Source organism: Lissotriton helveticus, chromosome 7 (genome assembly GCF_964261635.1).
Source record: "Lissotriton helveticus chromosome 7, aLisHel1.1, whole genome shotgun sequence".
Classification (NCBI taxonomy): Eukaryota; Metazoa; Chordata; class Amphibia; order Caudata; family Salamandridae; genus Lissotriton; species Lissotriton helveticus.
In genome coordinates, this window is record NC_136068.1 from 1,581,822,309 (window position 1) to 1,581,836,408 (window position 14,100).

The 14,100-nt window shown below is 43.4% G+C and overlaps 1 protein-coding gene across 1 annotated transcript in view; it reads left to right on the forward strand.

Annotated features, from left to right (window-relative positions):
- Positions 1–844: 844 nt before the first annotated feature.
- LOC144770521 (excitatory amino acid transporter 2-like) overlaps positions 845–14,100 on the forward strand; it is a 712,365-nt gene continuing 699,109 nt past the window's right edge. The window contains exon 1 of the mRNA XM_078655127.1: positions 845–1,013. Coding sequence (XP_078511253.1) covers positions 872–1,013 — 142 coding nt within the window. The 5' untranslated portion in view covers positions 845–871. The remainder of the gene's footprint in view (positions 1,014–14,100) is intronic.

Sequence of the window (14,100 nt, forward strand, 5' to 3'; positions counted from 1 at the left end):
GAGGAGTAATGGTTGCTGCTGCATCTTAAGTGTGCATGACGGTTTGGCCGTCTGCCTTGGGCCGGCCAAACCGTCATGCGCACTGAACATTCTCTCCGCTGGCTGTATTGTACAACCTGGGTGGAGAACATGCCCAGGCTCCCAGGCACTCCGACCAATCATGATACTGCTATCAGCAGCGTCGTGATTGGCTATGGGAGTCTGGAAGCCTAGGTGCTTCCTGTTCCTGCATCCTGAATCTGAGGAGAGGCGGCAGCTGGTGACCGGCGACTGGCGACCAGCAGGTAAGTTCTTTTTTCTTTCTTTTTTCTAATGACTCCCACCTCCCCCTGCCACCGTTCCCTACTAGCCGCCACTTTGCTTATGTAGGGAGTAATTGATTAGTCTAGGGATTAATGTATTGATGTAATTAATTAATGTAGGGAGCAATTGAGTAAATTAATTGATTGCATTTGTTTAGTGACTACATGATGTCTGTCTTAGGGTTTGGTTCATCCTTCATAATGTAATGGGTGTGAAAGAGGAGTGAAGTTGAAGCAAAATGTGATGCATAAGTGAAAGGAAAAATGCATAATCTTTCAGCTATTTATCATTGAGTTCTGTTTTCATCTGTTGCTTGATGCAAAGTAAAAACAGTGTGTTTCTTTCAAGACAGCATAGGCCTCTAGACAATTGATTCCTCAGCTTTGTTATTCTTTTGTGACTTTATTCACTATTGTGACCTCTCTGACATCTTCTGGATGCAGTAACCAGCTACTCTCTTCATGTAGTGCTTATGCTCATCTTTCATGTGTTGCTTCTCCTCTCTCTTCCGCCCATCTCTTCAGGTTCACTGCCTCCGTTTCCCATCTGGCTAGTCGAAAAACTAGAAATGACCAACAACGTTGAAGTTCCTGTTTCAGATGGTCATCACCTCAACCACCTGAACCTGGAAAGACTGCCAATCAAGAACTGCTGTTCCACACATTGCATGTGGCTAAAACGAAATCTTCTGTTAATCTTGACAATTGCTGGTGAGTTATTTGTAAAAGATTTGCGATATTTACAAATTCACAGAATTCACAAGCATCTGTTGTGAGCTACACTGTGTGGAAATAGGATATTCATATTCCATGCTATTCGATTCGTTTGCGTCTTTCAGTTTGGGTCCCCTGCCTATAGTTGAGGTAGTGGTGTTAGGTACAATAGGATATGTTTTATCTCACACAGCACCTTGTTTGATGTTTGAATAAAATATTCAATTATATTATTTGAAACCGGAAAGGGCCATGGATATCAATCAATCAATCAATTTAAACTTTATTAGATTTATATTGAAAGCATAGATCATAAAACTATACATTAACCCCTCCCATGCTCGTGACGGAACCGTTCCGTCACGAGCCTCGGGTGGGCTGTGCTGGTGACAGAACGGTTCCGTCACGGCCCGCTCGCCGCGCCTGCGCGGCGCGAATTCTGCGCCTGCGCTGACGTTCTAAAGAGCGGGCAGGGCCGTGACGGAACCGTTCCGTCATAAGCACAACGCACCCGAGGCTCGTGACGGAGCAGTTCCGTCACAAGCACGGGAGCGCCGCGCGGCCCCGCCTCCCCCCATAGCGCTGCGGCGGAATAGCCGCCGCAGCGAAGGGGTTAAAAACAATAGATCATATTTCATAATGCATACAAATTATTTTAAAACCAATTAATAAAAAGGGGTGTTACATAGCCCGACTCTGTGCAGCTTCAAGCGCAATGGATATCAATTTAGATGAAATGAATCGATAAAGTGGCATCACATGCCATTTGATATTTCAGGAAAATGTGACATCCCATAACGTTTGAGTTCTTGATAACATCACATGATGTGACATTACTGGGGCACGAAAACTACAGTAAAAGGGTGATTAATTGAATAACCAAAAGTTACCAAAGTAGATTCAATGGCAGTGTAGTATTTTAGTTGCCAAGTAAGGCAAGAAACCAAGGCTCTCATGTATCATGCCATTTAATGGTCAGTAAGGCTCTGATTCGTAAAATCAAAGCTTTTCTGATCCAATTATCGATTTGGTAATATGTTATCGAATCGTATCGAATCGCTATTAGGGTATCGAATTGATGTTTGGAAGGGCGTGATAAGGGTGCCTCTTCCAAATACCTATTCCTTAAGGGATGTATTCATGTTTCGCGACTAAAATCTGGTTGCAAAACATTACATTTTACCATCCCCTCATGAGAAGGGGTCTCCAGGGGATCTCTTCCCCTTTGTGAATGTTCACAAAAACATTTGTATAAGTAGGCAGTGGTCCATGAGATCACTGCCTGCCTGCTCATAAAAGAGGTTTGTGTCATTTTTCTTTTTTAAACACATACCATTTTCCTTTAAGGAAAACAGATTGCAAACAGATTGCAATAAAAAAAAAAGAATGCTTTATTTAAAAGCAGTCACCGATGTGGTGGTTTGTAGACACCAGCAGCCCACCATGCCAGTCATTGCAGCCAATAGTAGTGGGTCACAATGTACTACCTACCTTATAGGTTGGTTCTCAAAATAACTCTGGATTCATTAGAAGTCTGTGTGCAAATTTCAATTACTGTTAACAAGTCGTTTTTGTGCATTCCATGAAAGGAATTTCAAATTGCGCCTCGTTATTTGTCGCAATTTACTATTCCTTAATCGATTCTTTGTACATAAAGGCCCAAATTCTATATATATATATATATATATATATATAAGTATACCATGATTTAAGCCTAATGATTGCAGCATGCGGAATACTAGGCACATTTTCAGAAAGAGGAAGAGTATGCTTTATTTCACCCATTTGCGAGGCAACCAATTAGCCCACAACATGTGTGACACCGGCAGAGGGCATTTTGCAGTCTGAGTATTCAAGTTGTCCTTTTACTATTACATGTAAAAGCTTAAAATCTCCAACATGCAACATTCTGCTGACCAAAATAACAAGGACTGGGGGAAGGTGTTGCACAAGATATGATGAATAGCATGTCATACTAATTTTACATCACCATATCCACCCATTGTACATCATCCAGTGTTTACCTAATGCATAGAACCCGAACTGTAACTCACCAAGGGCAAGATGTACGTATCCTAGGTTTTACAATTACCTAATAACAAATGATTGTGATTCGCAATTAAGTAATTGCAAACAGCGATGTACGGATGTATGACGTTACCACGCATACTTTTACAACGCCTACCTTTACAACGCGGTTTTTACCACGCATACCATTACAACGCATAGCGCTTTGGGGTGCTGGATAGTGAATAGTTTAATTTACTATTCCAACTCCAGTCCCCGTGGATAGTAGGGAAGGTTATTGGATAGTAAAATAACCTATTCCCTATCCTGGAGCGCCCCCCAGAGCAATGCGTTGTAATAGTATGCGTTGTAAAAGTTGCGTTGTAATGGTAGGTCATTGTAAAAGTTTCGTTGTAAAGGTTACATACCGCGATGTATAAATGTGTGTTCAACACATTTAGTAATTTCAAGCGGGCCGCAAATAGACCTCCCTCAGTTCTTGGTTTGTGACCTATAGGGAATCACAAAAATCACAGGGATGGTGGTCTGCTGGGGTCAGCAGACCACCATTTCCGTGATTGCGTTTAAATAAGATTTTTTTTTTTTTTTAATTCAGTCCATTTTCCTTAAATGCCCCTTCTTAATATTGAATCGCAAACCCAATTTGCAATTCGGTAATAGGATACCAAAATCTCAAATTGGGCATTTGTACATAAAAAAAAAGCTTTTTTGTGGTTGCGCTGTTAGCAATCTCAAAAAGGCTAAATACATCTGGCTTTATGTGCTCCCCTAAGGCACAGCACATAGCACTCCAGTAAGGTACCTCGCGCAATGTTCTTTTAAGGTTCTTAATCAAGTGCTCCCTTGAGATGCATCAGTAGTGCTCTCTTTGAATGCATCACCCTGTAATTCCCTGATTCCCGGTGCACACACAGACCTTTTTTCTGAATCAGAAAGAGTGGGGCCTAATGATCCTCTCATGTATAAATCTGTTGCAAACCTTATACTGATATGCTGTGTGTATGTCAAGCCTGTGTGTGCATGTAGTTTGTCTGTAGCATGTACATTTTGGATGCCTCTGGTTTCTCAAGGCATAAGATGGAGGATGAGGACAGCTTCCCTAGACAATGGAAACGTATAGCCTACTTTCTGTGGCTAGAAATTGGAGATCCAGACACTTAAGTGAAGAGGACAGAGCTACTGTTTGAATTCCACAAATACTATTTTTAGCAAGGTGCTGCTTATTACCTCTTCCTGCCATTTGGTGGATGGTAAGGGTGAAGTGTGGCACTGTTGTGCCTGCAATCGAAGCTGCATGACTATGATGCTTGCATCCGCCCAGTGGGGGCTGCCTCAGCTGGATGGGTGCTGTGACTGCTGAGTCGGTGATGGGGAAATACTGGCACCCTCCCAGGTACAAATGAATGAAACTCACCAGACAGAGCAGGTTTTCTCAGAAACAGAGTGACATTTATTTATTGGTACCAAAAGCATGCATCATTGCTAATTAGCAAGGAAGAAGTCAGATCTGCCACCTTAGGGGCTCTCAAACCGCTTCTTCCCAGAGTGACAAGTTTCTATGTGTTATATACTCTATGAAATGCCATGTCAGCGGAACTAGAATAAAGCACCAAGCCAAATATGGCTGACATGGATGTGCAATGTCTGCACCATGCAAAACAGCCAGATATGGGCACACCAGAAAGGCAGGCTCTGCACTGTGTAACACTTGCATATCATGTAGTCCAGACAAGCAAGGTGACCTGTAAGAGGGTACAGAATAGTTTGTTGAAGCTTGTCCAGTCAAGGTCAGATAGGAAGCCCTTTTGAGCTACAGGCCTCATGTTAATGTGATCTTATATAAGCATGAAATCTTTTGAAGTGCATGCACACGAATTTATATGGATATTCATATATATTTTGTAACAGTCGGTGCCCGCAAGAGAACCCAGACTTCAGAGCAGCATCAGATCCATCCTCTTCAGTAGTCTAAAAGCGACCACACCTGAGTACTTCAGACCTCTGCCTGCAGTGACGGCAAGCCACCAAGTTTGAACCAGCTGAGCGTGAGGGACTAGTTAGTACATTTCTACCCATTACACCATTAAATCAGGCAAACGAGTAAACTGATTGAGCATTGAGACTTGTGTGGCACCTAAAACCTATAACCTGCATCTGAGTCATATTCATGCTTTGTTCATAATTTCTGGGGGCCTAGGTGAGAAGAGGCACGACATGAGAGAGGGCTGCCCCCTGTCACCACTACTGTTTGCATAGACTTTGGAACCATTGGCGCATTGGGTCAGAATAGTAACTCCGTTGGGATGGGAGGAGTGGATATTGTTATATGCGGATGATATAATCCTTCATCTCGCACAACCCTATTACTCGATAGCGCGAGTGTTGCAAATATTTGAACTGTTTGGCAGCTATTCGGGTTTCTCTATGAATTGGGCTAAGTCAGCGAAATGTGAGGCCCGGATTGTAAAGGATGGCTGTAAATACATGGGTATATTTGTCACCTGAGAGCACCAGACATTTCAGGCGAGTAATCTCACTCCCCAATTGGAGAGCCTTCATACAGATGTAGGAAATTGGGGAGTCCTGCCGCTATCTCTTATGGGCAGAGCGGCGTTATACAAGATGATTAGCCTGCCACGTCTCCTATATATCATGCAGTTCTCCCCCTATCAAATCCCCACGCCGATTTTTGGGCGAGTAGCGCTAGATGTCCGGACATTGTTGTGGCAGGGTGGCGCACCTAGAATAGCTTTGTGTAAGCTGCAGCGAGGAGTTTACCATGGTGGACACGCAGTTCAGGACATAAGGCTATACTACTTAGCCTCATAACTATTGGTCATAAATGACTGGGTGTTCGTGGATTGAAAAGAGCCTGCCTATATAGTGTACAGAGAAGCAATGGCAGAGGGGAGCTGTGAGTCACTTATCCACGCCGGAAAGATGTGCCCCACATGGCCTAGTCACACCGCAACAGTGGTGGCATGTTGGAAGGAAGAAAACAAAATGCTGGGATGGCAGGGCAGGTTAACAAGCATGACACCTGTCTGGGTAGGAGACCATCTGAAAGAAGTAGTAACATTGTGCGGTCTCAAAAGCTGGCAGACAATAGGAATAGAAAAGTTAGGAGACTTATGGTGAATCTACGCACCTCTATCGTGTGAAGACCTACAGAAGGAATAAAGCCTAACCCCAACTCAAAGATACTCATACTTGAGACTCATGCATGCCTTGCGAAGCCATATATAACGAGGCACGACCCTTCCAGATCATTTCCCCTAGAAGACAGACTTCTGGCAGACCCCATCCTCAAGAAAGCCACATCCACCATTTACCGTGAACTTATGAACAACATGCCAGACCCTCTGATAGCCCTTAGAGCAGCCTGGGTTGATGATTTGGGCAATCTAGACGATGAGGAGTGGTAGGAGGCGCTCGAGGGCCCTAGAAAAATAGCGATACGTTCAAGATTCCGGCTGGTACAGCTTTAAGTGTTATATTGTACATATTATCCTCAGACTGAATTATTTAAATGGGGAGGGCGCTGACGCCCCTTTGCGCCAGGGTCTGCCAGCGGGCGGGTTCATTCTTCCATATCCTATGGGAATGTCCCAAGATTGTGCCCTTCTGGCAGGAGATTACAGAAGTAATGGCAAAAGTATCTAATGTGGAGGTCGCACTGGATGCAAAGGAGCTGCTCCTATTGAGTAAGGGAGAAACAGACAGACCTAGATATATTAATATCTGGTTGACATTGGCGGCTGGCGTTGCAAAGCGGAATATTGATAGACTGTGGGTGGCGCCCCAGTCACCATCAGTGGCTGAATGGGGAAAAGATTTAGATTAGTGCCAGCAAGCGGAAGAAACTGTGTACAAAAGCAGGGGCTGCATTAAGAAGTGGGAGAAGGTCTGGTCACACTGACACAAATACAGAGGGAGTTGAGACGCCCACAGGTGTGGGATACCTTTATGTGTGCATAAGCTATTTTGCCTGTACTTTAGGGTACGGATTAATGCTTGAGCATCCAATAAATGTTTCACAAGTTTGCTGACCGTGTTGACGTGCATGAATAATTATGAAAAGTATGTATTTTATCTTGAGCTTGTTTAATGAAAAGAATAATTAAAAAAAAATATGGGGACTAGTTTGTCTAGAGCAGTGCTTCACAAACTTTTTCAAACCACAGCCCAATTTTTAGAACACTCAACTTTAACAGATATGAGGTGGAGCGATTTTTTTAATGTACCAGTAGATGTGCTTTTAAAATGCTTTGCATTACCAAAATGACATACTCTTTACAATTGTTTGTAAGTTTACAACCTTGGCCATGCCCTCCGATATGTCTTTATCGGACTGTGTCCATGATATTGTTCTGCCTATAAAAGTAGCAGATGGTAAATTGCACTGGAGGTTGGAACACTTTGCAGAGAGAGAGTCGTGGCCTGTGGCACCTGTTCACTAAAATCACAAGGCTTATACAAAATCTTGTTGATACCGGTGATTTTAGCAAATTTGAAAAAAACCTTCTTCCCAGAGTATGGGATAAAGCCATATATCCATTTTGTGTTAAGACGAGGTCCAATTGTACATTTTGGCTCTCTCTCTACATATATTGCACTTTTATATTTTGCGCTTACTGCCCAAGGGCATTGGTGTGCTTTAAATGAGCATCGGATTACATCACATAATGTTAGATTCATTTTATTTTAAAGATGGAAGATTGAGTGTTTTGGTCAAAGCCCAATACATCAACTCAAACCTAGTTCCCCAGACTCAAAATCGGCACATCGAATTTCTCAATTTATTTGTGAAAGTCATATACAAGTGGAATGATTGTATATGATTACATATAGTGGGGACATTCTCTGTTGAAATGGCTTTGTGAAGTTAATAAAAGAGCATTAACAAATACTGGAAGATTCACTGAGAGTCTTGCTTGGGAATTCTTGAAAGGGTTTGTTTTAAAACTCGACTTTTGGAACATAGTTCAGCACCTTTATATCAGTGGTGCTTGAACAATTTTAGAGTGGGGGTTCTGACATCAATGTTACATCACTGAAGGGATTGTGAAAAATCCTAGCTGCACACAAAGTGAAGCAATTGTATTCCACAAAAGAGTGGTAAGGGTGTAGTATCAAACTGGTGGTGCATTTTGAAACACACTGTTGCATATATATTACTAAAGCATCATGCGATCGCGCTCTGTCATTTACTGACAGCACCTTTTCCATATAAATGGGCACTAAATTTAGCACAGACATGCAGTTTTTGATAATTTGTGGAAATTAGGTTTCAGTGAAATGTATCATTTGTGCAACACCAAGCAAAAGTGTCTTGATTTGTTTTGATCGTATTAAAATCTTTATTGCCATCTGTTTGGATAAAAAAGTATTTTGCATGGTGATAGATGTGTATCTCTTCCCTGAGTGCCTCAATTGTACTGAATTCTGTATCCCTAATGCGGATTTTTGCTGTTATGGGCAAGCACGGATGATGCGTGTGCACCATGACATAGACCTGTCTCACTTACTGCAAACCTTTTGGATCGGGCGGGTGCCCTCAGCGCTACCCTCACAGTGGTGAAAGGCTACTGCTTATACCAGGAAGTAAGCAGCACAAGCGTGGTGATGGCAACATACTCTGTAGTGATCAGTAGGAGTGAGCAGGTCCTGTTTACCTTTGTCACTGGAGTGGGGCCTACAGGATCACTCATTTTAGGTTCCGCTGATGTGTGCTTAACTCACATTTGGTGTACATCTGGTTGGTGTATAGTGAAGCGCAGTGCATGTGTGATATATATGTGTGAGTGTATGTGTGCGAGTGAACAGTACAATACACGGATATGCGTTTATATTATATGCCTGTGCTGGGTGTGTGTGCCTGTGAATGGTACAATATATATATATATATATAGGATGTAGCGCTGTGCAGTGCGTGTGTGCTATATGCTGGGTGTTTGCCTGTGAATGGTACAGTACATGAAACACTCTGGGTTCCTTGTGTAAAGTGGATTATGAATAGTGGCAAATGTATATATGCCTCTGGCATTAAGGCCACTAATACAGTCTAGGGCTCAGAATAGGTCTTAGAAAATTATTTCCTTGCTTAACCCTCGATAGCTTGGCTGTGAGCAGGCAGGCGTAACTTCAAAGATAGGAATGTAAAGTATTTAAAAGCACCAATTCAGTAAATAATAAGGCACAACATACAATAAAAGTCCAACACCAATTTATAAAATTAGGAAACAATGTTATCTTTAAAACAAAAAAAATCCAATGTGGGGAACCGGAAATATGAATTTATAAAGATTTAGCAGTATATAGCAAATAGAAACCTATAGCGGCTCTTGGGACATCTGGTTGCGCTAGACCGGGACAAAGTCAAAGTTTCAGGCTGACCGCAATGGAACCCTGCACGGCTACCCCTCGTATTAGGTCTCGGTCAAAGATTTTACCTTCTGACGTAAAAACGTTTCTGGAGCTTTTCTTTCTAGGGTCCCTCGAAGCTCTCAGCCAGTACGGATTCAGTGAGGATTCGCAGGCTTGCCTTGCGATGAGCTCCCGGGCAAACTTATGGAAGTCAGACCTCCGGAGCTTTCCAGTGGGATGAACCAGGGATCCAGGCAGTCTTGCGGTTGGTCCTGGGCACCTTTTCTACTTCTGCCTCTGAAAATTTTACAGAGCTTTTTCTTGTGGGGTTCCTCAATGCTCTCCACCCGGCAGGAACTGTTGAGGGTTTGCCAGCTTGGGTTTCAGCCAACTCCAAATCAAACTCTAGAAGTCGGGAAAACCTGGACGGCAGGGCTGCTCTCGGTTGAGGGTTGCCGGCTTGACTGGCCAGTCTGAGTCGTTCCACTTATGAAGCTTTTTTCCAAAGTTGCTTAAAACTTCTCCAAACTTCTGGAACTTCTTCCGGAAGTTCCCCAAAGGGTCCTAATGTGTCCAAAACCTAATGCAAGGGTCTGGAAGCTCCAAGATTGTCCTTAACTGTTTGGGACATCAGTTCCTGCAATCCACCTGGAGAAGACCCTTACAAATCAACTGGTAGTACTCCAGGCTGAAAATATTTGGTGGTGGTGTTTCAGGTGAGCTCTGTTAGCATGTATCTTGCAGGGAGTCCACTCTTTAGTCCATTTGAGGTAAGGTAGTCCACAGGGCTGTAGTTTAGATTGTGCGGCAGGCGCAGTCTTCAGAGTGCAGGGCCTGGTTGGTGGAACTCAAACTTCTCAGCATGGACCATTCTTCTCTATTGAGTTTCAAGCAGCAGTTCTAAGAGGCTCTGCCCCTCTCAGATACTTATTCCAAGGTCATCAAAACAATTGGAGCAACAGAGGGAATATAGCCAATCTCCCTCCACTCACAAAGTCCATACACAAATCACCTGGTTACATAGAACACTGCAGCTTTTTAGTATTACATCAAAAACTGGGTTTTTGTATACACCTAGATAAGGCCACACTCATTAATTAGCCGTGCCCACCTTCAAGTGTTCTTTACTGTTGAAAATAAAGTATGTATGAAATAAGTGGACCACAACTCATTTTAGCTTAGAAATTCATTGTTATTCTTTTGCACTTTACGGGGTCCAGACGGTTGATGGATGATATGATCATCTACACATTATTTTTCTTCACCTTTTCTCACACAAATTTAAGACTTGGGCAAAACATTTACTTTCCCCTTTCTTTTCTTGTCATGAAAGTTACCGATGATGACAACGTGAGCAAACTGGTGAGTACCAACCAGTAGCTCTACGGATGGTGCTTAATTGAGATACTTTCTGACTCCTCTCACCCTTTTTTTCTTTGATAGCTGTGAAATTCCGTGTGGTTAGTTGACAAACTTTAGAAAAGAACACTTAAAGGTGGGCATGACTAATTAGTGAGACTGGCCTTATCTAGGAGTATACAAATACCCGGTTTTGATGTAATGATAAAAAGCCACTTATTCCAAGGTCTCTGGGTCAAGCTGGAGGGCACTACTGATGTGCAAGGCGACACCTCAAAGTATGACCACATCTTCCAAAGTGTGATGCATTTTTCTCCCAGAGGGCACCATTTCTCTGAAATTCATCGTGGCTGATTTTGCAGCAGAGAGAGAAGAGCTGACTGAACACACACCCAAGATGATTAATCTCCAAAGTCTTTCTCCCTTGCATCTGCTAATTCCTTCCTTAATCCCACCATCTGGCTGGGTTGAAAGAGCAGAGGTGTAAATTAAACTGGTTCTCTCGCATTGTTTACGACCCCTCCCCCTTCTCTGGCATTCCTATGTAGCAGAACCCGCCCTCCCAGAAGAGCTGTCTACCCCAGGGGCTCATTATCGGCTAATCAAAGGAGCCGGTCTAATCCACGTAACTCTGACCAATCATAACAGATCACTGGAAGGCTGAATTTAGGCTTACAGATGAGACATTCAACAGTGCCATATTGGTGGATTCATCAATACTCTTTGTACACTTCAAAAGGTGCACTTTGATTCAGAGCGAGGTCAATGGGAAGGGGTCTATACACATCTCAGGGAGGAAATGGGCCTTATAAGAGAATCATAAAGAGTAGGGATTAGGCCCTGCGGTAACCTTTTGATGCACATATCATTGTGGCTGACATCCAAATGCGAACTTCTAGTCAATCCCATGGCCTGTATTGTGGCCCAATCAGATTTGGAGTCTCTCCTGCTGTGACAGACTACTTAGGAAAAAGGAGATAGCACTTCAAAAGAATGCCCACCTCCCATATAACCTTAAAAGCTTCAGACCCTAAATCACATTTGGTGTCTGGAAATAGACTATAAGAAAGGAAGCTGGAGAACCCAAGGATTGTCAACTATCAAACAAACAACCAATCGGGCTGTGCGAGGAGGAGTAACTCTGCTTGTGACCACGTGTACTAGTACTAGTAGTATACTGTAGTAGTATAGTATAGTGTACTAAACTGGAAGCGGGAATTGGAGAAATGAGCGGGCTGCGAAAATAGAATACTGCTCCGGAAGGCACAGGCAGACCGGAGAGAGCGCAGGCTTGAGGAGCCCTAGTAGATGACCTGAAAAATGCAGACCGGGAGTCCACTCCCAGCACCCCACAGGCCAGGTCTCGACCAGATAGCCCTAACAACCAGGAACAGGAGAGGGAGTAATGCGCATAACCAAACGAACACAGCCGCACAGCGCTTACAGCCCTGAGGGTTTGGGTGAGACCTGCTCAGTAGAGAAATACGGAGAGTGACCCAGACCACACAGAAGGCGGGAGCCAAATTGAAATATTAGTCGACAGCAGCGAGGGGTGGGGGGTGGGATGGGGGAAAGTTGGGGATGAAACGTTAGAACACCTCACTGGAATGTGTGCGCCTTACAACTGGAACAGCATGGAGATATTAAGGGGTACATGCATCAAGCTAATTAGCGGTCGCAAATGGGTCAATTCACAATATCGTGCCGTTTGCGCCTGCTAATTAGCCTTTTGGGATGCATGAAGCACTAAGCCAATTTCAAAATAGGTGATCGCATTTTTTGCGATTTTCTATTTTGCTTATGCAGTTAGGAAATCGCAATTTGCGATTCACTAAATGCAATGCAAGAAACATTCTGAGAATGCAACTTTGCATTAAGGAATCGCATATTGCCATCAACTTCAAGTTGATGGTAATTTGCAATTCCTTAGAAAAATGCTAAAAATTGCATTTTTCTAAGTGCCATGTGGTGCAAACCCATGCCCTAGGGCATGTGTGTGCGCCATATATGCACTCATCCCATTTTTGGGGGTGCATCAGGGTGGCGTTTTGGTCACCTAGCACCCTTGAAATTGCATGCGCAATTTGCAATTACCTTTTTGGTAATCACAAATTGTGCGTGGTTTTCCATTCATTCCTATGGACCTCTAGGCCCATAGGAATGAATGGGAAGTCATTCCCTATTAGTGAATCGTAATTTGTGATTCGCTAATAGGGAATGTGTAAGAATCGCAATTTATTTAGCGAATCCTACATACATAGGGAATGAGAGTTCTTAATAGCGATTTCTTTAAAATCGCTATTAAGGAATCGCAATTCCTTACATTGATGCATGTACCCCTAAGCGATTTACATAAAATCACAGGATGTTGTGCAGTGCAGCCGAGACTTGAACCGGGGTCCCCAGCTCTCATCACCAGCTCTGCCTGCTGCGCCACATCCTCTTCACTCCTGCGTTACCTGTCAGGGAGCTCTTTCCTTCTCCCAGACGATGATTGATGAAAACAGCTCTTTATTCATTACATAGGTGAAACCTATGCATTAACAATGCGTGTTGTTCTTCCTCCTCCATGCTCCTTCCTTTCTTCTCCACCTTACTCTTTCATTCTTCCTCTTCTTTCTAATTTATCCTTCCTTCTTTCTTCTTCCTCCTCATCCTTCTCAACATCCTCCTCCTTCTATGTTTTCTCCCTCCTATATTTAATTTATTTTTCTCTCATATGCTAAAATAAAAAAAATGTATGCTTGCTAAGACCAGACCTATTGGCTTTGACAAGGCCTGATTTTAAATGGAAAGGTAGGTGGGCTACCATTCCATTGTACCGTGCCCCCCTAAGGGCATGATGGTTTTCTGCCCATCCTGGGGGAGTGTCAAATTAAGAATGTTTAATCTGAATCTGTCACCCCTCCCCCCCACTCCATCACCAGAAGCCCACTAGACACCAGGGAAGGCCCATATAAAAAAAAAACAGGTGGGGTGGCCCACAACAGGGGACAGATTGGTAGGGTTTACCCATAGTATGCTCCTGGGGAGGCAGAAAACGAACTAGACAACAAGGATTATTTATCCCTACGCCTAAAGCTCCTACAGTTTTTTGCTCTACTGGGGCTAGAGCATCCAGATAGATCCGCATGGGAAGCAAGCTGAAATTTTGGATTCTTTTGGCATAGTTTTGCCATTTGCGAGGGCTGATCCTAATTTTCTCTCACTTGCCATGGTGCCCCACTATTAGGGCTCAGGCTCACCTGGCAACCAGGGAACCATACAAACCCCATGACACAACGGTGAGTCCAAGGTCTTATGTTATGTTAAATGCATTTCTAGAGCACAC